A 24,263-nucleotide genomic window follows, 5' to 3' on the forward strand; every position below is an offset into this window, starting at 1 on the left:
TCAAACCTGAAAATGTTAAGTCTGCTTGGGAAATTTAAAGCACACACCGTGCAGTTAAAAATGAAAGATAAAATTTTTTTTGACAACCTAGTATGTGCCTCATCTCTGACATGGCTTCCTTACATTCAGAAGATAACTGGCAACTGATTAGACAAACACAAGGAGATACACTCACACAATCTCTCTCTTCCTGTGCATGTATGTGTGAACACACACACAAATATATTTGTAATCTCACTCGTTACACTTATGTTTAGTCAGTTGGTATTTAAACAGCTGAACTGCAATCATGACCTAAGATATGGCTTATGTTGTGGGCAGGTCTGTTGGAGGACTGCTTGGAAGAGTCTGAGGCAGAGGAGTTTGCTATCGTAAGCAAAGGGGACATCGCTGAGCCGTCAGGAAGAGCTGTAGCTATTTCTGGAAACAAAGATGTCATATTAAAATTGGATAAGTGAGAGTTGGTCATGTGCATTGGGGGCATGTCGGGAAGAAGAGGAAAACTTGGTTGAGCAAAGCCAACAGGTCGGGGAGGAGACAGAATTGATCCAAATCGGTTATTCAAACTTCCACTGTTTACCTTCTCTGTGCTGGGATTTGAGAACATTTGATTAGAAAAATATGGGATTGAAATATCATTGGACAGCGTGGGATGAGCAGGAGAGTATGGAGGATAGAAGGAGGGGAGAGTATTTTGGGGATCCACAGGGATGAGGGCTGGGGTTCGAGTGGCACTAGGCTGAGTAACCTGTGGAATAAAAGAAGCATTAGCGTTTATTGGCGGGTTCATGCCACCCTCAGGGATAAAAGGAAAACCAAAATTTTGTGATAGCGTGTGCTGGTCAGGCACTGAATTATCATTAGGTACTTGTGGGCTATCTGGCATGAAACGAACAATACTTCCTCTCTTTTCTGCAGCAGGTTGTTGGCGTCCAAGAATCATACTGCCACCAGTAGACAGAGGAAGGTGAGGAAGACTTGGATCAAAGACATTGCTATGTCTTGGGTTTCCAGAGCGAGTCCTTTCAGGTGGACGAATTTTGGAACCGCTGCTGTCTTGCAATGGATGCCTTGATCGCTGGGGAACTGAAGAACTGGTTTGACGTACAGGAGGCCCTTGGTCAGCATTTCCGTGAGACGCAGACGGATGCGGCAAAGCTGGCCTTACGACCCCATGCATGTTGGTTGTGACTGGAGGGTTCATGTGGCCCTTGGCCCCATGACTGTCAGTAATCCTCATGGGATTGGATTTCTGTACAGAAACATTGGGACTTGTGTTTCGACCTTGAATATCTCCTGAAGACGAAGAACTTGAAAATGGAATATTCAGGGTGCTGTTCCGGGTGTTAATTGCGCCCAGGGACATGTCACAGCTCTCCCTACTCTGACTCTCACTCTCCCTTCTAATATGGACACTTTCATGGCTCGGGGGACAGTTATATTCAATTGCAGAGGAGGGACCACACTGTGTATTCCTCTGATGTTCTGAGAGGGATCTCTGACTCCCAATGACCTGATCGCCCAGGTGAGGGGCAAGTAAACTCTGCATGAAACTTTGGTGACATGTATTTTCACTGTCCCTTGTTGGGATAGCATTTCCTGTTGGGATGCTCTGAACTGGTGGATAAGGTAATCGCTTTTGGCGGTCGACTGGTGGTGGACCAGGGTTTTGACTAATACGAAAAGCTTGGGGCTGCATACTCCTCAAGGATGATACAGGGTTACCTATTTCATTATTTCTTGAAGACTGTACTTCAAAATTATTCTGGGGCTGCTGACTGGCTCCACTTGGTTTAAATGTCTGACAGTCAGAAAGGCGGATATCTGAGGCAGTATGGTCCACACGACCCTGCATATTATGAATGGCTAAACTCTTGTTTCTGGGAACATCAAGGTAGCTTCTCATTTCAAGCTGATCTGAAACTCTGGAACCCTGAATCGATATACCCATTCTCTGCTCTGAATTAGAAGATGTTTTTCCAATGAGTGCCTCAGCAGAATAACTTGAAACTCTGTTTCTCTCCGGCCTGTGTGGAGCACAGGTCATGTCTGAAGGTCTCGTCACAATACTCGATTGGGATGCCATTTGCTGCTCTATGCCTCTTGATGTCAACAGCCTCTGCATTGGATTATGCCCAGATACGTGTTCAGAAGAAACCCCCGGGGCTTGCTGCCGGCTTCCCACCTCCTGCTGGTGCAGAATATCTTGACTCAGATGGTTCTGGTGGTTCCGGCTGGTGGAAGGGTTCTCACAACCCTTCTCTGCCTGGGAGGTTCCAAAATGTTGCTGCACCTGTTGCTGCATCTGCTGATGGTGTGGGTGCGGCTGCCCGCTCTTAGGTCGGGATTGGTCAGTTCCATGATGCTTGGGTGGTAAAGACAGCTGAGAGGCCTGAGTGCCCTGAACAAGATTCCTCTTTTTTTGCATCTGAACTTCCTGTTGCAGGGTTCTCTGTTGGTGGACGCTGTGAGGCTGAGAGTGGACAGAGCTCTCTGCGTGAGGTACGTGACGCTGCAGCTGATACAAGTGATGCCTCTCTCTCAACTGCCCTGCTTGCTGCTGCTGCTTTAAGTAGAGGTGGTTACTATGTAGGTGAGGTACCCCTTGAGCTGGAACATGTTGCTGCAGGGCCTGCAGATGTTGGCCGGCCTGGGCTGGCTGCTGCTCAGCAATGGAAGCCTGTGAACTACACTGAACCTCGGTCTGCCTCAACGCGGGGACCACAAAGTTGTTACTAGGAGGAAATAATCGGGTAAGGCCGTCCCCGTGTGCTGGGTTGCTAATAGGCACAACTGAGTTTGAAGAGTTGGGAGGGATCTGACCAACCATCATTTGAGTTTGATCGGAAATGCTGTCTGGAGTTCGGCTCATCAGGGACAGACCTTCAAGCCGGAGTGGGGCTGGCTGACAATGCTTCTGACGTTTAGCTGAAGACAGTAAAAGGTCATCCTGGACAGCACGCTTAGTAGAGTCTTTACGGCTTTCGTGACTTGGCTTTAAGAGTGGCTCTGGAATCGGTGTGTTTGGTACGGTACCAGCCATAGTATTTAGCTGTTCTTGGGAGTATTCGGTCATCAGGGATGGTCCAGGAGGCTGACTGCCATAGGAGCCAGATGAAACTGTCAGATTCACTGTTGTAGGAACAGCTGTTTGCCCTGAAGTTTGGGATAAACCAGTGCAGCTGACCAGAGGATGGCTGAGGGTACTCTGGTGGATAAGATTATTCACACTTAAACTGGTGATGCTTGGTGGTTGGGAAGTCGAAACCTGTAAAGAGGCATTTGATGTTTTCATTCCTATAGAACAACTTGGTTTTTCAAGGGGCCTATCCACAGTGGCTTCAATTGAGTCCTGAGAATTAAATTCATTTGGTGTTGCTTCTACCTGTCCTGGACCATTCTCTTTAGATATCTGTGTTTTGAAAGGCTGGTCTCCCTCTAAAGAGGATGCTTCAGAAGGCTTTGAAGGAACTTCCCGTATATCAGCTGGTACCTGGGTACCAGCTCTTCCCTTCTCAAGGTTCTCCTGGTCAAAAATAGCTCGTGCTGCAAGAGCAACTATATCAGTTTGCTCCACAAAGGTACAGCTGTCACACGTATTAGTCGTTGCACTGCTGGTGACATCCTCTCTGGCTGTTTCAGGAAGCATAGATGCAACCGAGAAACTACGACTACTGCCAGAGCTGGTCGACATGGGCGAGTCAGCCTGCCTACTGGTGAGCAAAGAACCATTAATAACCTCCTGGTCAGGGATGCAGGAATGAGGCTGTCCTGGATCTCTATCATCACTGTTCATCAGCAGCAGCTCCTGTTTGGGATGTAACTCAACATTTGAATCAACTATTTTAGAATTTTCTGAAGAGAAGTCAGGATGGTCCACCTGGACTGAAAGAGATGATTTCTGAGGGTCTTTTTCTTTAGCAAGACCAGACAGCAGTGCAGTTAAACCTTGCCCCTTTAAGAGACCTGCGGTTTGTACTGTACCTGATGACTCTTGCTCAGCCCTGCAAGGGTCGGCAATGACTTCTACCTCAGAAACACAGTCAGTACTTGTAGTGCTCATGGCAGATGACAGATGAGAAACCTGAGAGGCCAAGACAGGGGCATCATTCGCAGAGGAAATCAACACACTGGCCGACGTGCAGGATTTGGCAGCCTCTGGCAACGCCAAACTACTTGGTGGCTTATCCTGAGATGTCTCTCGTTGCGAAATGGGGAGAAAATCTTTGGATTTTGCTGGGGCCATTGTAAATTGTTCACTTGTTACAGATTCTTGAGAGGGTGAGCTAGACTCTTCGGCTGACTTAGATTTGGGTACAGACTCAGGCATCACTGATTCAGAATTCAGAACATTCAAAGAATGTGAACCAGAAACACTTACACTATTTGTCTGGGACACAATGGCAGATGGTAACACACCAGGGAGGCTTTCCAGAAGTCCATCATTACAGGATGGCTCTACGGAACCTTCAGTGCTGGGGCCATCTGACTTGCCCCCATCTCTGACTGGATTCAGGGAGCAGGCTGACTTGTTAGTGGCTAAGTGTTTCTTGACACCCGGCTTCTTATTCAACCTTTTTGCCTTCGTGTTAGGCAAACAAGCCACAGTGTTCACTGAGGGAGTAGTCACTAGGTTATAAGTACTGGGTGGTGTGGCTGAATTATCTGTTGTCACGGGAGGTGCTACAGTTGTTAATGAAATACAGTTAGCTGGGGTGATTTGACTATTTGCAGCAGTCTGAGGATGGACTGGCTGGCTAACAGACAACTGTACACAGCTTTGCCCAGCCATCTGCGATATGCTTTGATTGAGGCTGGCCAAAGCGCCAAATGTATTCAGGGCAACGTTGGTATTTGGATCTTCGCTGGTGGTGGGCTGAATAATTTGCATAGGGGTTTGATTTGTAGTTCCTGATGAAGACATCACAGGCTGCAAAGCAAAGAGCTGTCCATTTAAAGAAATGGTTTGAGGCTGCTGTTGGCTGGATACAGTAACAGAAAACGTTTGTGTGGAATTCGATGCTGATAACGATGTAGGTCGTGGTAATATGTGGACAAGGTGCTTTCCTCCAAAAGTCTGCGGGGTGGAAACATTTTGCACTGAATTGTTAGACCCTATGATAGCACTGGCTCCATTGACAGGGAGTCGAACAGAACCAGGAGGTGGAGCAGAGAGAAGTGGCAAAGTATTCTGGTTAGCTGCCTGGATGATGACTATCTGCTGACCTACTGTTTGGTTGGGAACCTCTGCCCTCATCACTGTTGGGCATGGGGTGGTGCTGGGTGGTTGAAGAATGATAACGTTCTGATTAGCAGGAGCTGCATTAACAGCCGACCCCACTGGCTGAGCCATCTGAATCACCTGCATGGTGGAATTCAATGGGAGGATACTTTTTGGAGGCTGAGACTTAACTTGTGGCTGGGTGATCAGTGGCTGCATAGGTAAAGGTGGACAGGAAGGCAAGGTTACAACTACTTGCTCAACTGGCTGCCCCTCTGCTAGAAAGGAATTATTCAAGCTGATGCCTGGAGCCACACATCTACTGTGGTTGGCTGTGGTGGGGCTAGTGCCAGACTCATTTAATACCGGGGTCACAGCAGAAGACGGTGTCTGGCTTAAGGGCTGAATAGTGTTTCCCGCCAGTTGCAAAGTAGTCCACGTTGTCTGTGTGTTTCCAGCTGAGGAAATTCGGGTAAGGCTATTCATGTTTTTCAAATCTGAAGCACTGACAGCTGAAGAAGGCAAAGAGCAAGAAAGAGTCCAACCACTGTCCATAGGGTTTGCAGAAAGGGTGCTTACAGGCATGGCAGTCATCCCTCCTCCAGGGACAGACGGGGCCACCACCATGGTAACACTTGCGGAGTCTGCACCCTTGCTACTGCTTGCCACACAAGAATCACCAACAGGTCTGGGAGGCTGGGAGCAGACTGTGGTGGTGACGGAAACAACCAGGGTGGTTTGAAGATCACTTCTGTGATCTTGTGCGCTCAGGCAGGACTCGCTTCCAGGCTGTCCTTGAGTGGCAGTTGCTGAGCAGCTGGAGGAGATGCTTGTGGCACAAGGGACTGTTTTCTTCAATACTTGGGGGCTTTCTTGCCCCTTCTTATTTTCAGAAGAATTTTGATCATTTAGACACGTGTGCGATGAACGATGCTGGGGTGGTTCAGGCCCAACAGGAACAGCGATCAGTGAGCTGCTGGTGGGACCAAGCACACTCGACTCACTTTCGGAGGTGGAGAGCTCGAGAATGTTTTGAGCAGAAAGAGCAGCAGGAAGACAAAGAGGAACAGGCTGGTTGGCAGCCAATGCAGAAACCGTGGTCTGATGCCATGGCTTGTTTTCAGAAGGGTAAACTCCAGAAATAGACACAGGAGTCACAAGATTGCAAGTCCTCTGCACTGGCACCACATTGGCAGTTTGCTTTTGTAAATTATGACCAACATTAAAGGTTATCCCCTGAACAGCTGTTCCCTGGCTGTTTCCACCAGGCTGACTCCCATTGGAATAAACAATGATATTTTTTTGAACCTGGTCACTGGGAATAACAACAGAGACCTTTGAATTTTTAAGATTTCCTTTCCAGTGGATTGTGGGGTCATCATATAAACATATGTCATTTGCTTTCAGTAATTCAATATATCGGCCATTTTCTTTTTGAATTTCTTCCAGTTGTTTACGTAGCTTTTTAATTTCTTCAGCTATAATATCAAAAAGAAAAAAATTTTTTAATTACCTCAAAATGTCAGTATTTACATTAATTTAAGAAAGAGCTGTATACTGAGCTACTGAATTCCAATTTTAGCAACCTGAATACCTCAATTGAGAATCTTCAGCTCTTTTATAATATATGTTCTTTCTTCTTCTTAGAATGGTATCTCAAACCTCTACTCAATCCTTTTAAAGGTACATATCTTTAAAGATCAACAACTCAAAGGTCAAAAATTACTCATAATGTAGAAATCTCAAAATTACCAAATTCAGAATAGGGCAACTAAAAAGGTGAACCAAGGAAAGACATAATGCTATCATGGAAACGTGCTAGGAAAATAACACTGAATATCAATATAGTAGCATTTCAATGTTAAAATAACAAACATTACTTATAGTGGTAACAGTCTTTTCCCCCCTCCCCCAACTGACCACACCTGCCACCCAGTTTGTGCAATCTCAGTACCCCAACTAGGGACTGAACCCATGTCACACAGGGAAAGTTCAGAATCCTAACCACTAGGCAACCAGGGAACTCCGGACAGTCTCTTTTATAAATGGCTTTGAAACAGTAGAGACCAAGTAGAACATGTAAGAAGTAAGGTGGGAGGGCGATAAGAAAGCATCAATGGTGAAACTTGTATTTTCCTTGGTAGGGCCATGTACTCTACTGAGGAATGAAGATGTCCGTGATGCCCTAAACCATTTTAAAAGAGACAGCCTCACTCATGGATCCTACTAAGGGTTAGGCTTGGCTGCTGGTATTTATGCTCTGTGACCCTATATAGCTCCACCTGCCTTGTCATAGTGGTAGGCATTCACCACTCCCTCCACCAAAGGCAGCTGATCCTCAAGACCAATACCCTACATGGTAGCCTGAAATAAAAAGTTCTGTTCCAACAAGGAGGAGCTGAGACTATCAAATTTCTTTTCTCAGGTATTTAAACAGGAGACACAGAAGAAAGATGCCAATGTGCTACAGACATCAGAAATTAAAGGACAATTATCATGGACTAAATAATAAAGATGACTGTTCTCACTTACTGGACACTTACTATATGCCTGGTACTTTTCATTCACCGTCTCATTTAATAATAACAAAAATAGTAACAACAAGAGATAACAGATAACATTTATTAAGCATTTTCTATGTTCTGGGCTTTACTCTAAGCGCTTTACCTGTGTTATCTCTTTTAATCCTCATAACAACCATGAGATGGGAACTCCCTTTGTCATCATTACTTTTAGATGTAAAACAACAGGTTCAGAATAACCATATAATTTGTTTAAAGTTGACCAGATAGATGTTACAATTATCCTCATTTTAAGATAGAGAGACTGAGACTTGGCGCTGACTAACGGAAGCCAAGACTCAAACCCTGGTGGTCCTGACTCCCAAGGCCACTGCTGTGGTCACGGCGCGAGACTGTCACATGGACAGTGAGTATGCGGAGGAAGCTGTTGGGAGGAGAAAAGAAGAGAGAGCAGAGGCACACACACACAAAGGATGATGACAGAAATGACAACACAATAGGACTTGAGGGGCCTCAGGTGGCCCCCAACTCCTGGTCTGGCTATTCAGCTCCTCTTGAATCCCATGCCACTTGAGTTTCCCTTCTCCTTAAGGTAACTCGATGGCCTCAGACACTGGGCTATGAAACCAGAGGAGCCCTCACTAGAAACGTATACACCACTCTAGCCTTATCATCCCTTTTGTGGGTGCCAAACATTGATTGGTTACCAAACATTGATTATGTATCTAATTGCCCGACAGCAGCATAAAACAGGACCTGGACCATAAAAGACAGCTGGCTGAGGCAGGTGGGGTAAGCTGTCATCTAACTTAAAAGTAAACAAGAATTCAGAGCGCTGACCTTCTAGATGTGCTTTCCAGTATCCTCCTCATTTCTTACAATAATCACTGGTTCGCATCATCTCCACCTCAACAAATTCCGCCTTTGTTTCTCTCCTTTTAAGGTGACCTACTGAGCTGTCACAGGAGATTCTCTCTCTGCTATTCTCAGAGACATAAATGAAACATGGCTCAAACTGCCCTACCCCTCAGAGCTTTATACTTGCCTGGGGTGTATTTCTTTTCAGCTGTCAAAAGGAAACCTTCCCTTCAGTGCAAGTGGGAAAACAGAACTCATCTGACAGCATTAAAAAAGTCACCTCTAAAAATTAATACTATTAAATGATCAGGAAATCTGAGTCACACAATACATGCAGTACACACAATTATGAACTGAATGCTTTGGCCTTTTGAGTTAATTCACAGTTGAGGGTTGACACAGGCATATACCTGTTTTTAAGTTACACTGAGCAGGACTCCCCCTACATCCTCTTATGGGATTTTCCCTAGCTGGGAGATCCATCTAGAATAAAGGAGAAACAGAACTATTCATGAGTTAAGCAAACAGAAAGTACAAAAAAGAGTATAAAAAATTGTGTATGCCTACAAGGTAAGAATTGGGGAAGAGATAAACTTGAATAAAGGCTGAATTTATTTACAACACTATTCTCACAGACCCACTGAATACATGGTCTTAATAATGTTTCGGGGCAAAAAAACCTTCTGTATCCTAATACAGTCTCGTAAGTTGCACTGTGTCACAAAGGCCTGAACACTGAAAAAACAATGAAAAGAAAGAATCTCAAAATCTTTACCTTGTTCATTGTTTCCTCCGTTAAGCAGGAGTTCATCGTTCTGCCTTTTCAGTTCTGTTATGTACTTAAAGGCTTGGTCCAGGATCATATTCTTGCTCTGTGAAAGAAAGTCAACCATTTAAAAGTTTCACTGGAGGTTAAGAACTTGCCAGAAGAAAATTAAAGCTTTGGTTTTTCCGATACGTATGATACATATCTTTTCACAATTTAAAACTGGCACTGTAATTCAAAAACTTCTACTGTTCACCTTTTATTTATTAAGTATTTATTGAGGCTCTGTTCTAGGCACTGGGGATGTAACAAACAAAAAGGACAAAGTTCTTGACCTTGAGGAATATTACTTGTTTATGAGGAATTATTATATAAAAATATTTATATTTACAAATAAAATCAGGTGGTGACAAGTGTTATGAAGAAAAATAAAGTAGGGTCTTTTACTCTTTTAATCAAGTCACCTCCCCTCCAGGCTCCAGTTTGAATTTAGACGCATCCTTCTCCAGGAACTCTTTTATGGGCCTCTCTGTTCTAGAATTCTGCGTCTGTCTACAATGCGGGAGACCTGGGTTCAATCCCTGGGTGGGGAAGATCCCCTAGAGAAGGAAATGGCAATCCACTCCAGTACTATTGCCTGGGAAATCCCATGGACAGAGGAGCCTGGTAGGCTACAGTCCATGGGGTCGCAAAGAGTCGGACACGACTGAGTGACTTCACTTCACTTTCACTTTGGGTAAACTGCAGGAATTGTTTCTCTCTTACTAGAATATTTACTGTATGCTAGAATCACAACATAGCATAATGGGTGGGAACGCAGGCTCCTCCACTTAGCATTTTTGTAACTTGGGAAAGTAACTTAGTCTTTCTAAACCTCAGTTCATTTGTAAAATGGGGATAATAAAAATGTCTACTTTGAAGGTGTGGTAATGTTAAAGGCTTTATACAGAGAGACTCTTCGAACCCGATGGGATATAGAGAAAAAGTGCTTCATAAGTGTTAGGTACTTGTGGCTACTATATATCTGGTCCTATGTTAAGTACTTCAAATGCATTATTTCTTGGACTCATTAGAAGAACTATGTTGTTATTCCTTACTTTTTTAAACTTTATTGAGGTACAATTGACTAAGATATTAAAAAAAAAAAGTAATAGTAAAGAAGGGTAAGGAAGGAGTCACAGAGATGGCAGAGGTTACTCTGTGCTGTGGACTGAATGTTTGTGTCCCCCCATAATCCATGTTGAGGCCCTAATCCCTGAAGTGATGGGGCCTTTGGAAGATAATTAGGTCATGAGGGTCTATTCTCATGGACGAGCTCACTGCCCTCAGAAGAAAAAACATGAGAGAGGTGATTACTGTCTCTGCCATGTGAGGACACAACCAGGAAGAAGGCCATCAGGAACCAACCAGCTGGCACCTTGGTCTGGGACTCCCAGCCTCCAGAATTGTGAGAAATGCATTTCTGTCGCTTAAGTCACTCATTCTATGGATGTTCTTAGAACAACCCAAACTGACTTAGACATTCTGCTACAATATATTTCATAACGGGAGGCTGAGGAAGGCTCTCTGTGAGGTGATGTCTAAGCAAAAATTTGAAGGGAGTATAAGAAGGCATGCCCTGTGGACATCTGCAGAAAGAAGGCTCAAGCAGCAGGACTGGCAAGGACTAAGGCCTCCAGGCAGGGTTGAGTTTGGCATGTTGGAGGAACAGAATGAGACAAATGAGATGAACGAGACAAAAGGCAAGTATACAGGGAAACAGTGGGAGGAGACAGGGCAGAGAGGGCCTTTGCTGCTGCTGCTGCTGCTAAGTCGCTTCAGTCGTGTCCGACTCTGTGCGACCCCACAGACGGCAGCCTACCAGGCTCCCCCGTCCCTGGGATTCTCCAGGCAAGAACACTGGAGTGGGTTGCCATTTCCTTCTCCAATGCATGAAAGTGAAAAGCGAAAGAGAAGTCGCTCAGTCGTGCCCAACCCTCAGAGACCCCATGGACTGCAGCCTTCCAGGCTCCTCCATCCATGGGATTTTCCAGGCAAGAGTACTGGAGTGGGGTGCCATTGCCTTCTCCGGAGAGGGCCTTTAAGACCATGCAAAAATTTCAGATTTTAATGTTATCCTTTACTCTATCAACCACAACTACAAACTATTCTAAACAGTAGGTTGAGATAACAATGGCACTTGATTGGGTTTTGGTGCCATGCTCCTAGTATATTCCATTTCTAAGCTTTTACAGAAAGGTTGTATTTTACATCAAAGTCCATGTATTCTTTATTCAAATTTTTAAAATGGAAAACATAATATATACATAATGCAAAAAATGTAAATAATGAAGAGATATATAATGAAAAGCACATTCCTTTTGACTTTAGTCCTCTAAAGCCCTTTCCAGAGTCAACCAAGTTACTTATGTATCTTTCCAGAAATATTACATGCCAATACATGTATATGTTATATATATGTATATGTATACACACACACACACACATATCTTTTTAAAAAAATCCAAATAGAAGGATACTATAAACTATGTTACATGGATACAACTAGAGATTATCATACTAAGTGAAGTAAGTCAGAAAGAGACGGACAAATACCATATGGTATCACTTATATGTGGAATCTAAAACACAGCACAAATGAACCTATCCACGAAACAGAAACAGACTCACAGACACTGAGATGGGACTTGTGGTTGCCAAGGTGGAGGGAGGGAGGGAAAGGGATGGACTGGAAGTCTGGGGTTGGTAGATGCAAACTATTATATTTAGAATGCGTAACAACAAGATTCCACTGTATAGCACAGGGATATCCCTGGGATAAACCATAGTGGAAATGAATTTTTAAAAGAGAAATATATATATGCATATAACTGAATCATTCTGCTGTACAGTAGAGATTGACACAATATTATCAGCCAACTATACTTCAATAATACTTCCCTGATAGCTCAGGTGATAAAGAATCTGCCTCCAATGCAGGAAACCCTGGTTTGATTCCTGGGTTGGGAAGATCCGCTGGAGAAAGGGTAGTTTACCCACTCCAGTATACTTGGTCTTCCCTTGTGGCTCAGCTGGTAAAGAATCTGCCTGCAATGCAGGAGACTCGGGTTCAATCGCTGGTTGGGAAGATCCCTTGGAGAAGGGAAAGGCAACCCACTCTAGAGTCTGGCCTGGAAAATTCCACGGACTGTATAGTCCCTGAGGTCGCAAAGAGTCGGACACAACTGAGCGACTTTTACTTCATACTTCAATAAAAAGATTTTTAAGCATGTTTTAATTTTTGAAAACATACTTTGGATATTATGGTCATTTTAACAATATTAATTCTTTGAATCCTTGAGCATGGTATATCTTTCCATTTGTTTGTGTCGTCTTTAATCTTGTTCACCTGTGTCTTATAGTTTTCCAAGTACAAGTTTTTACCTCCTTAGTTAAGAGTTATTCCTAGGTATTTTGTAGCTTTTGATGCAACTGTAAATGGGACTGTTTTCTTAATTTCTTTTTCAGATAGTTTGCTCTTAGTGTACAGAAACATAACTGATTTCTGTATGTTAATTTTGTATCCTGTAGATGTATCATACAACTTTTACTAAATTCATTCATGAGTTCTAGTAGTTTCCTGGTGGCATCATTAGGATTTTCTATGAAGAATACCATGTTATCTGCAAAGAGTAAAAGTTTACTTCTTTCTTTCCAATTTAGATTCATTTTCTTTGTTTTTCTTATCTGATTTCTGTGGCTAGCACTTTTTTTCTATTGGAAGATAATTACTTTACAATGTTGTGTTGGTTTCTGCCATACAACAACATGAATCAGCCCTAAGTATACATATGTCCTCTCCTTCTTGAACCTCCCTCCTACCCCTCCATCCCATCCCACCTCTCAAGGTTGTCACAGAGCACCAGGTTGAGCTTCCCCTGTTATAAAGCAACTTCCCACTATTTTACATACGGTAATGTAAATGCTTCAATGCTATTCTCTGAATTCATCCCACCCTCTCCTTCCCCCATGTGTCCCCAAGTTCTCTATGTCTGCATCTCTATTCCTGCCCTGCAAATATGTTCATCAGTATCATTTTCCTTGATTCCATTTATATGCATTAATATATGATATTTGTTTTTCTCTTTCTGACTTACTTCACTCTGTATAACAGGCTCTAGGTTCATCCACCTCACTAGAACTGACTCAAATTTGTTCCTTTTTTATGGCTGAGTAATATTCCATCTATATATACCCATTCATCTGTTGATGTGCATCTAGGTTGCTTTCATGTCCCAGCTATTGTAAATAGTGCTGCAATGAATACTGGGGTGTGACTAGCACTTCTAATACTATGATGAATAAAAGTGGCAAAAGTGGGCATTCTTGTCCTGAATAAATGCTTGCAGCTTTTTACCACTGGGTATGTTAGCTGTGGGCTTGTCATATATGGCTTTATTATGCTGAGGTATGTTTTCTCTATACCCACTTTGTTGGGAGCTTTTATCATAAACAGATGTTGAATTTTGTCAAAAGCTTTTTCTACATCTATTGAGATGATCATATGATTTTTATTTTTCATTTTACTAATATGGTATAAAACATTGATTGCTCTGCAGAGAGTGAACCATTCTTGCATCACAGGGATAAACCCTTCTTGATCATTGTTTATGATTTTTTAATGTACTTTTGAATTTGATTTGCTTATATTTTGTTAAGAATTTTTACATCTACATTCATCAATGATATTGGCCAGTAATTTTTGCACTCTTGGTTTGAAAGGATTAATATTGTTAAAATGAGCATACTACCCAAGGCAATCTACAGATTCAATGCAAAATTAAAATACCAATGGCATTTTTCACAGAACTAGAACAAATAATTTCAATATTTGTATGGAAACAATCTTGAAAAAGAATAAAGTTGGAGGTATCATGTTCCTTTATTTCAAATTATACTACAAAGCTGCAGTAATCAAAACAATATGGTACTGTCCTAACACACACACAGAGCAATGAACAGAATAGAGAGCCCAGAAATAAACCTATCCATTTATGGTCAATTAATCTATGACAAAGGAGCCAAGAATACTTTGAGGAAAAAAGACAATCTCTTCAGTACATGGGAAAACTGGACAGCTACACATAAAAGAATAAAATTGGAAATTTTCTCACACCATACACAAAATAAACCAAAAATGGATTAAAGACTTCTGGAAACCATAACACTCCTAGAAAACTCAGGCAGAACATTCTTTGACATAAATTGTAGCAATATTTCTTTGTATCTGTCTCCTAAAGCAAGAGAAACAATAGCAAAAATAAACAAAACAGACTACATCAAACTAAAACTAAGATAATGTCCTTTCTTAACCCAAAAGTTGAGACAAAAGCAATTGATAATGCCCACCTGCTGTTTTCTACTGCAGACAGGGGTGGGGACATGAGGCAAAAGTGAAGAAAGTCTAAATCTATTCAGCTTCTAGAAACCAATACTGACTTCCACTGCACACTCTAGGGCACCAAGAAAGAAATGATTATGGTTTCCTTTCAGAGAAACTTGAAGGAATAAAAGCCAAGAGGAGGAATATTTCACTAGGCAAATAACAAAGCGTACTGAGCAGTTACTATACACTGAGATATGGGGAAAGAAAAACAATCAGGAGACACAATGCCAGCCCTTACGTTTGCTTTTGTGTCAAGGAAACAAAAAGTATATTTTTAAGAAGACTGAAAAACACATTTAGGCAAGATGGGGTACCACCTTGCAGGGAAGAATGAAAATAAACTGAATTATAAGAACTTGCTGAGGCAAACAGTGTTGAGAAGTGAACAAATTGATCTGGCCCTCCCCAACAAATGTCTGGGATGGTTTGGGACTGGGAAGCTCCAGGGACCATGGAAGGTGGGGTGAGGCATGGGGCTAAAAATGAGGAAACTGGTAGAAAGATTCTTCTTTTGTAATAAGAACCAGTCCCCACACACACCCTATGCAACTGGATGACTTCCACTCCTCCCCAACCACAGGAGACAAGTTTCTTTTCTGTGAAATTTGAACCCAAGGATTTCAGCCTCAGAGATACTTTCATGGCACAGAAGCGGGTAAGATGAGGCTCCTAAGCAAAAACATGGTGGGTGGGGAAGTAAAACGATGCCTCCTAAAACATGAGACTCTCCAGTGCCCGCTCCCTGCCCCAGCTCCCAGAATAATGGCAACGAGTCAGTCCTCTTCCCACCATCCCCACTGCTAGGTGGGGTGGTAAAGGATCTTTCTCCAGAAAATACAAATTAATAGCTAATTCCAAAAGAAGAAAATCTATAAATGTTGGCAGTTTTTCATTCAATAACAACAACTGCAACAACGCTAGATCATCAGACAATCACTAAACCATTAGGACCACCAAAAGATAACCTGCTCAATCAGCTTTTTAACGCCTCCTTCTCAAATGTGAAAAAACCAGCTGAGGTGTCACTAAACATTTAAGGAATGTCTCCAAAAAGAAAGACAGAACGTCAAAACAGAGGAGAAACATTTTTAAAAACCAAAACCCTTTATATTATTCTCAAAGATGAGATATACTGCATCATCATAAACAACATAAAAGGAACAAAGACAATAAGAAAAAAAGACGTGGGAATTAAAAATATGAGAGCTGAAATTAAAACCAGAAGAGTTGAGGACTTCCCCTGTGATCCAGTGGCTAAGACTGTGCTTCCACTACAGAGGGCGTGGGTTCTGTCCCTGGTCAGGGAACTAAGAACCCACATGCCGCCTGGCCAAAAACAAAAAACAGAAGATTTGAAAGAGACCAACTAATTGAGACTGAAAAAAGAAGGGTAGAGGGTTCCAGAAGTAAAGTCTCAAAGGAAAAATAGGGAAAATGAAATTTCATGGCAATTTGACCATGCAGAAATTACACTATGAGACTGTTGGAAGGTGTGGAAAGAATTAGAGATATGTACATAAAAAAATTGAGCAAATGAAAAACCATGAGGTAATTATTAATTCTGAAAAAACATTTTTTGACAGGGAACAAAAATAATCATTCTGAGCACAGAAACAACTTAGGGAATTATCTGATCACAAGCAATTGGTTAAAGTATAAGAGGATTTCTTACCTGTTTCAGTGCAGGAGAGCATGGGATCAGCTCTCCTATTCTATTTATCCCAGCATTGATTTTCTTCTTTCTATGCCTCTCCACTAGATAGAGAAAAAATTCATTTATCAAACCTTGCAGTACTGCTGCCAAAGTGCCTCATTCTCCAAGGGTAAAGAAATTTTAGGTAAAGAAATCTCAAAGCAAGTCTTATCAAACAGCGTCTACTGAATACAAATAACCATAAGAAGATTTCTAAGAATGTCATATTCTAAGTTTAGTGTTACGGAAATCAATACAAGCGATACTTTTTTTTTCTTTTTCCCTCTCCCCCACCTCTCCAAGAGCTTTCTCCACCTTTAATCACCTTTTATTTGGATTTTAAATAAAGGGATCTGTAATAATTAAATTCAAATTACAAAAACAAATTACTAATACTATATTACTCTTAGGTCATTAATATAGTTCAAGTAATTATTAGAGATTCTAATGATAACTAAATTTCAAGAACCCGCTACTAGTTATGTTACTAGAAAGCTGCTGCTTTATAGCAAACAGCAAATTAGACCTTTCCAGGCAGATTAAAGAACTTTAAAACACCTTTTATGCTGACTAGACAGCATTTTTGGAGTAGAAATAGCTATTAGTTGTGACTTAAACAGATGAGAAAAGGCAGTGGCTTATTTTTCTCTATGGTGTCTATGCTGTTCACCTTGCCCCGTGTTAGGAGCTAGACAACTGACGACTTGTGAGAAATGTTCCAGGCGTGCATGCTACAACTTTAAAAGCTGTATGAAAAAGGCAAGAAGATACAAGAGATGATCTAAACAGTTTCTATAAGATAATGAAAACAGAAAAACTGGTTTACATTTTGTTAATTTTCTAAAATCTTCCTTTTAACAAAGGATTTCAGTGCTTCTAAGAAGATGACCTTTCAGATATAGCATAAGTAGGTCTTATTCCACAAATATATATTTTTGCCTCATAATCTAGCAGTGAGAATGACAGTGATTTACTTTCTCAATAAATTACTATCAGGACATATTTATTGTCCCATGTGACATTTAATTCCAATAAAAAGATTTAGCTCATAAGGCAAAAAAAAAACTTAGATGTACTGATAGGGCAAAAAAACCACACAGAGTGATAAAATAGAGCTCACCATTCTTCTGAATGCTCTAACAATAATATTTGTTGTTTCCTAAGCGCATATTTTCTAATGTGTGTAGACAAAACAACAGTAATAACATTAAGACTCTATCCACAGTGATAAAAGGGAATTGACATGCAGTGAACTCCCATTCTGAGGAACAGCAGTGTCCCATCAGTGTTCAACACTTCTTTCCATAAAGTTTTCCCCAGGTTCCTTTCCTTAGGGAAAGGAAGATATTATTTATAGAGTAAAAGAAACAATATATATATTTAGATCTGACTACAGTCCCTGATGAAAATAAAACGTTAAACAATATATCAAATTGTCAATGTATGCACAATTACTTCTATAAATGCTTACCTGGCTATGGCCTGTAATTCTGATATTTAAGATAAAAGCAAAGTTTTTTTTCTATATTTCTTCTTATAATTGAGGATTCCACAGCTTAATTTAAAACTGGTCACATTTCAAGTATCTTTAAAATCTACAGCCATTTCTTCCCAACTCCTGTAGGCAGCTAGCCTCCTCTAAAATTTCTGCAGACACATACTCTTCACTCTTTCCATAAGGAGTATACCTGGAATTCCTCAGTGGGGAAATCACTTAAAACACTAGCTCCAGCGGTATACTAATCCTTAAATTAATAAGGATTAGCTAAATAGACTAAATAGACTATTTAGCTAAATAGCTAAATAGACTATAAGCTATTAATAGCTTATAGTCTATTTAATAGCTACTAACAGTAGTATTCCCATCTCTCTCAGAATTTTCCACAGTTTATTGTGATCCACACAGTCAAAGGCTTTGGCATAGTCAATAAAGCAGAAATAGATGTTTCCAGTCCATTCTGAAGGAGCTCAACCCTGGGATTTCTTTGGAAGGAATGATGCTAAAGCTGAATCTCCAGTACTTTGGCCACCTCATGCGAAGAGTGGACTCATTGGAAAAGACTCTGATGCTGGGAGCAATTGGGAACAGGAGGAGAAGGGGACAACAGAGGATGAGATGGCTGGATGGCATCACTGACTCGATGGACGTGAATCTGAGTGAACTCTGGGAGTTGGTGATGGACAGAGAGGGCTGGCGTGCTGCAATTCATGGGGTCACAAAGAATCGGATACGACTGAGTGACTGAACTGAATAATAGTATTATTAGTAATACTAATAGTCGACTAGTAATACTAATAGCTGACTAGTCTACTAGTAGTAGACTAATTAGTAATACTACTAATAGCTACTAATAGTAATACTACTAATAGCTGCTAATAGTAGTATTATTAGTAATACTAATAGTAGACTAGTCTACTAATAGTGGACTTTTAGTAGCTACTATTTAATAGCTACTAATAGTCTGCTGCTGCTGCTGCTAAGTTGCTTCAGTTGTGCCCGACTCTGTGCGACCCCATAGGCAGCAGCCCACTAGGTTCCCCCATCCCTGGGATTCTCCAGGCAAGAACACTGGAGTGGGTTGCCATTTCCTTCTCCAATGCATGAAAGTGAAAGTGAAGTCACCCAGTCATGTCCGACTCTCAGCGACCCCATGAACTGCAGCCCACCAGGCTCCTCCGTCCATGGTATTTTCCAGGTAAGAGTACTGGAGTGGGGTGCCATTGCCTTCTCTGTCTACTAATAGCTAAATAGCTAATTAGACTATAAGTCTTCACGAGACTTAGGGAGTACTTTGTCAACTAAAAACAATACAGCACAAATCATTACGTATAAAATAAATAAGCTATATGGTACAACATAGGGAATACAGCCAATATTTTATAATGACTATACATGGAGTATAACTTTTAAAAATTGTGAGTCACTATGTCATACACTTGTAATTTATATAATATTGGACATCAACTTTACTTCAACTTTAAAAAATGAAAAATAAAATCCCAAACAATAAAAGAATACTTTCCTAGAATGTAATGAATAATGATTCTGTGCTCATAACATGAAAACACAATCAGCTACAGTATAATTTCATTTTGAATACAAAAAATGCTAACAAATAAAATTTAAAGTATTGTTTCTACCTGCATTGTGTGTCTCCCGATTTTTCTTTCTGAAACAAAAAAATATAGATAATAGGAACATGAAAATAATAAGAAAACATTTTACTTTATATTTTGAGAACCATAAAAATTAATTTGATGATTTTGTATTTGTTGAATCAATAAGAAGCCATTTTAAAGAAAATTTTCTCAATAATAGATTATGGTATAAAAACCTGACTGCAGATACATCAGTATAAATTCAGAATTCACAACTGCTAAAAGTAACTACTATTCTCTATTTTCTCTTACCCCAAAGTAATTGGTTGGGAAGTAACTCAGTCATTGAAAACTGACCTATTTGAAAAATGTAATTAAGGAGCTATTCAACTCCTAAAGTGATATGCCAAGTACCGTTGACTCTTAAACAACATGATCTGGGACTTGTTCACTTATACAGAGATTTTCTTCAACAGTGAATTCTATAGTACCATAGGAACCAGAGTTGGTTGAATCCATGGATATGAACAGCGGATATGGAGGAACTGTGAATAAGAGGTCTGGCTATACCCTAATCACCACTATGTTTAAGGGTCAACTGTAGCTGATTTCCACTGTTTGTTCTGGCACTGGCTAAGGGTTGGGGTGACTGTGTAAAGAAGACAAACAGTAAAGAGGAACCTTGTAATCCCAGGGAGGGAAGTGTGGCAGGCACTGGCACTCATACACTAACAACTGGCATCTGAGACATCTTTTGCATTTATATACGTTAGGTTATCCAAATTCTTACATTTTCTCAAAAGGTGATCTACTAAAATCACCAATTTTCCCGTATATACCATTATTCAATACATAAGCATTCTCTAATGCCTATCTAATCTCTAACAAAGATTGTAATATTTAATAATGGAACCACTGGTTATGCAATTCTAAGCAGAAACATTGCCCAAAATGATGGTTCGTAACATCACAAAATGTCTCTTCAAACTGACTTCAGTCTAAGTGAGCTTTGCATCCACCACAAAGACTAATATTGAATGCAAGTAAAAACCTCAGAAGAAACTAAACATTTAGCATATATTTAGGTATTATATTGTTTTAACTACTGATAGTCATTTAACCACTTACACGGTTAGCAGAATTCAAAGGACAGGTAAATTTTAACTATATACCCCTTTCTGTATATCTATTTATATTTATCCACGGCTATTTTTGAAGAGTAATGGTTTTCTAGACATCCAAATTAAAGTTCCCTAAAGGACTACCTATTTCAAAAAGTGGGGACCAATTCTGCTTATCTGCCAAAACTGTATTATTCTGTGGCTTCATACCTGTGCTGCTTTTTTGTAGGAGTCTCATTCTCTGTCATTTCTGGCATGGTTACAGTGATAGGAACCTACAAAGCATGAAAAGACATGTCAGAAAGTCTAAAGGCATTCTAGTATCTGGGAGAAACTGATTAATAGCAATTTGGTTTGAATACCAAGATGCTAAAAAAATAAAAGTGACATCATGAAAAAGCACTGGATTAGGTATTGTGGACAGGAAAAAAAAGTATAAGAAGATAGGACAAAAAATATTATAACCAGCAGGTGGAGAACATGGTGAATGTCAAATGGGAGATATAGCCAGGAAGTGCTTCAGAACACTGGAGAAGAGAAAGATCATTACAGATTTAGAAATCAAGAAAAGCCTAAAGGGGGTACAGATTTGAGCAAGATCTGGAAAGACAGGTAAAACATACTTGAGTTGGGAGAACATGTTCTTTGCTCATGATACAAAACTGAAAACAATGGTCATTCTCTCTGAATGCAGAAAAACCAAAAGTGACAAGTACACAAATATATGCTATCCCATATATGGAAGCAAGCATTCATTCATTTACTCATTTGCTGGGCTTCTTTCATTTCAAACTGCTAGAAGTTTTAAACACTATCAGCTGAGAATCATTAAAATCTGAGTTTGAGCATGAAAATTCCATTAATACTTAAAATACCATGATACTAAAGAATACATATATTATATGGAAATACACTCAAAAAGCCTGAAAGCAAATGTATTACAATATTAAACAAAGTTATATAAGCCCAGGAATATTACAGGTGATTTATCTCTCTTTTCTGATTTTCAAGAATTCTGCAATAACTTTAATGCCTTTAAATCCCAGGGATTGGCAATCTTTCAAAAGAGGCCTGTCAAGTTGCGCTACCTGTTCTGATACACTGCAAGAGGTTGCAAGTGCAGTTTCCCATTTTCTCTCTGAAGGCAGAAAGTAAGGAACTGGAGTCAGGGTGAGTTTAAAATCTGGTTCTGTCATTTCCTAGTTGGGAGGTACTGGGCAAGTTGTGTAACCTCTTGGAAACTCAGACATTTCATCTAGAAAGTGGATCATAATCACAGTATCTAGATCACTGGGTTGTTTCAAGAAAGAAAAGATGAAATAATGCAAGGAAAGGACAACAGCATGGTGCCTAGTTGTGGTAAGGATTTAATCAATGTTAGCCATGGATATAAATGACCTGGATAACCACAATGATGTGGTCACTCACCTACAGCCAGACATCCTGGAGTCAAGTCAAGTGGGCCTTAGGAAGCATTACTATGAATGAAGCTAGTGGAGGTGATAGAATTCCAGCTGAGCTATTTCAAATCCTAAAAGATGATGCTGTTAAAGTATTGCACTCAATATGCCAGCAAATTTGGAAAACTCAGCAATGGCCACAGAACTGGAAAAGGTTCAGCTTTCATTCCAATCCCCAAAAAGGGCAATGCCAAACAATGTTCAAACTACTGTACAACTGTGCTCATTTCACATGCTAGCAAGGTAATGCTCAATATACTTCAAGTTAGGCTTCAGCAGTGCATGAAGCAAGAACTTCCAGATGTACAAGCTGAATTTAGAAAAGGCAGGGGAACCAGAGATCAAATTGCTAACATCAGATGAATCATAGAAAAAGCAAGAGAATTCCAGAAAAACATCTACTTCTGCTTCATTGACTATGCAAAAGCCCTTGACTGTGTGGATCACAACAAACTGCTGAATAATTCTTAAAGAGATGGGAATGCCAGACCACTTTACCTGTCTCCTGAGTAAGTTATATATGAACCAAGAAGCAACAGTTAGAACCTTATATGGAACAACTGGTTCAAACTGGGAAAACAGTACAACAAGGCTGTATATTGTCACCTTGCTTATTTAACTTCTATGCAGACGACATCATGCAAAATGCCAGGCTAATGAATCACAAGCTAGAATTAAGACTGCTGGGAGAAATATCAATAACCTCAGATATGCAGATGATATGACTCTAATCGCAGAAAGCAAAGAGGACCTAAAGAACCTCTTAATAGGGGTAAAAGAGGAGAGTGAAAAAGCTGGCTTAAAACTCAACATTCAGAAAACTAAGATCATGGCATCTAGTCCCATCATTTCATGGCCAATACATGGGGAAAAGTGGAAACAGTGGCAGTCTTTATTTCCTTGGGCTCCAAAATCACTGCAGATGGTGACTGCAACCTTGAAATTAAAAGATGCTTGCTTCTTGGAAGAAAAGCTATGACAAACCTAAACAGTGTATTTAAAAGAAGAGATATCACTTTGCCGAGAAAAGTCTGTTTAGTCAAAGCTATGGTTTTTCCAGTAGTCATGTACAGATGTGAGAGTTGGACCATAAAGAAGACTGAAAGTCAAATAACTGATGCTTTCAAATTGTGTCCTGGAGAAGATTCTTGAGAGTCTCTTGGACAGCAAGGGGATCAAACCAGTCAAGCCTAAAGGAAATCAACCCTGAAGGTTCATTGAAAGGACTGATGCTGAAGCTCGAATACTTTGGCCACGTGATGGGAAAAGCTGACTCACTGGAAAAGGCCCTGATGCTGGGAAAGGGTGAGGGCAAGAGGAGAAGGGGACAACGGAGGATGAGATGTTCAGACAGCATCACAGAGTCGATGGACATGAGTTTGAGCAAACTCCAGAAGACAGTGAAGGACAGGGAAGCCTGGCTTGCTGCAGTCCATGGGGTCACAGAGTCAGACATGACTCAGTGACTGAACAACAACAGCCATGGATACAGATGATGCATTTCGGGTTAAGGCTTTAGCTCTAGAAAGGGGGGGAAGAGTCCTGGGAAAGAAGTAGAAGTAGGTGCAGACAAGGTGCTGACAGAAAGTTCTGACTGAATCAGCCTGAGAAGCGTGTGCTCTAGATCTATTTCTGGCAGCTTACTTATTCCATTTTCTCCCTAACATTTATGAAGTCCAGATCAGCCTAAAAGCAGGTTCACATTACATAATGTGGGACATGTGAGTAAATAAATCAATCCCTGTCACCTTTCTCACCCAAGGGCTTGCAGAATCTCTTCACTTTTGATTCCTGGCTTCCAACGCCTCCCGTTTCTGATCCAAATCTATCATCTTCTGCCAGAAGATGGTCTATAAGTTATGTTTTCTTCTTACTACACAAGAGAAAAATCGGTGAATGTTTATAGGTTTCCATTAGCAGCATGAAATAAAACAAGGACTAGCAACCTAGGCCAGGCAGGCAGATTTTCCGTGGCTTACAGGGTGATCCTGAATTCTCCGTACCTCTTAAAAGTTAACGAACCTAGTTGCTTTCAAAAGTCACTTCCCAGTGGGTTATGCATGCTCCACCCCCATAAAAATGGTAGCACAGCAGCCAT

General features: G+C 40.8%; 1 protein-coding gene across 1 annotated transcript; it reads right to left on the reverse strand.

Moving 5' to 3' along the window:
* Window positions 1-262: 262 nt before the first annotated feature.
* Window positions 263-24,038, reverse strand: USF3 (upstream transcription factor family member 3). The gene is made up of 6 exons (XM_052661680.1): window positions 23,923-24,038; window positions 20,916-20,980; window positions 19,627-19,655; window positions 16,465-16,547; window positions 9,377-9,473; window positions 263-6,699 (listed from the first exon to the last, which is right to left on the reverse strand). Exons 2-6 carry the CDS (start codon window positions 20,960-20,962, stop codon window positions 269-271), a joined length of 6,687 nt encoding a protein of 2,228 aa, XP_052517640.1. The 5' UTR covers window positions 20,963-20,980; window positions 23,923-24,038; the 3' UTR covers window positions 263-268.
* Window positions 24,039-24,263: the final 225 nt, after the last annotated feature.

This window comes from Budorcas taxicolor, chromosome 1 (genome assembly GCF_023091745.1).
Source record: "Budorcas taxicolor isolate Tak-1 chromosome 1, Takin1.1, whole genome shotgun sequence".
NCBI classification, from domain to species: domain Eukaryota; kingdom Metazoa; phylum Chordata; class Mammalia; order Artiodactyla; family Bovidae; genus Budorcas; species Budorcas taxicolor.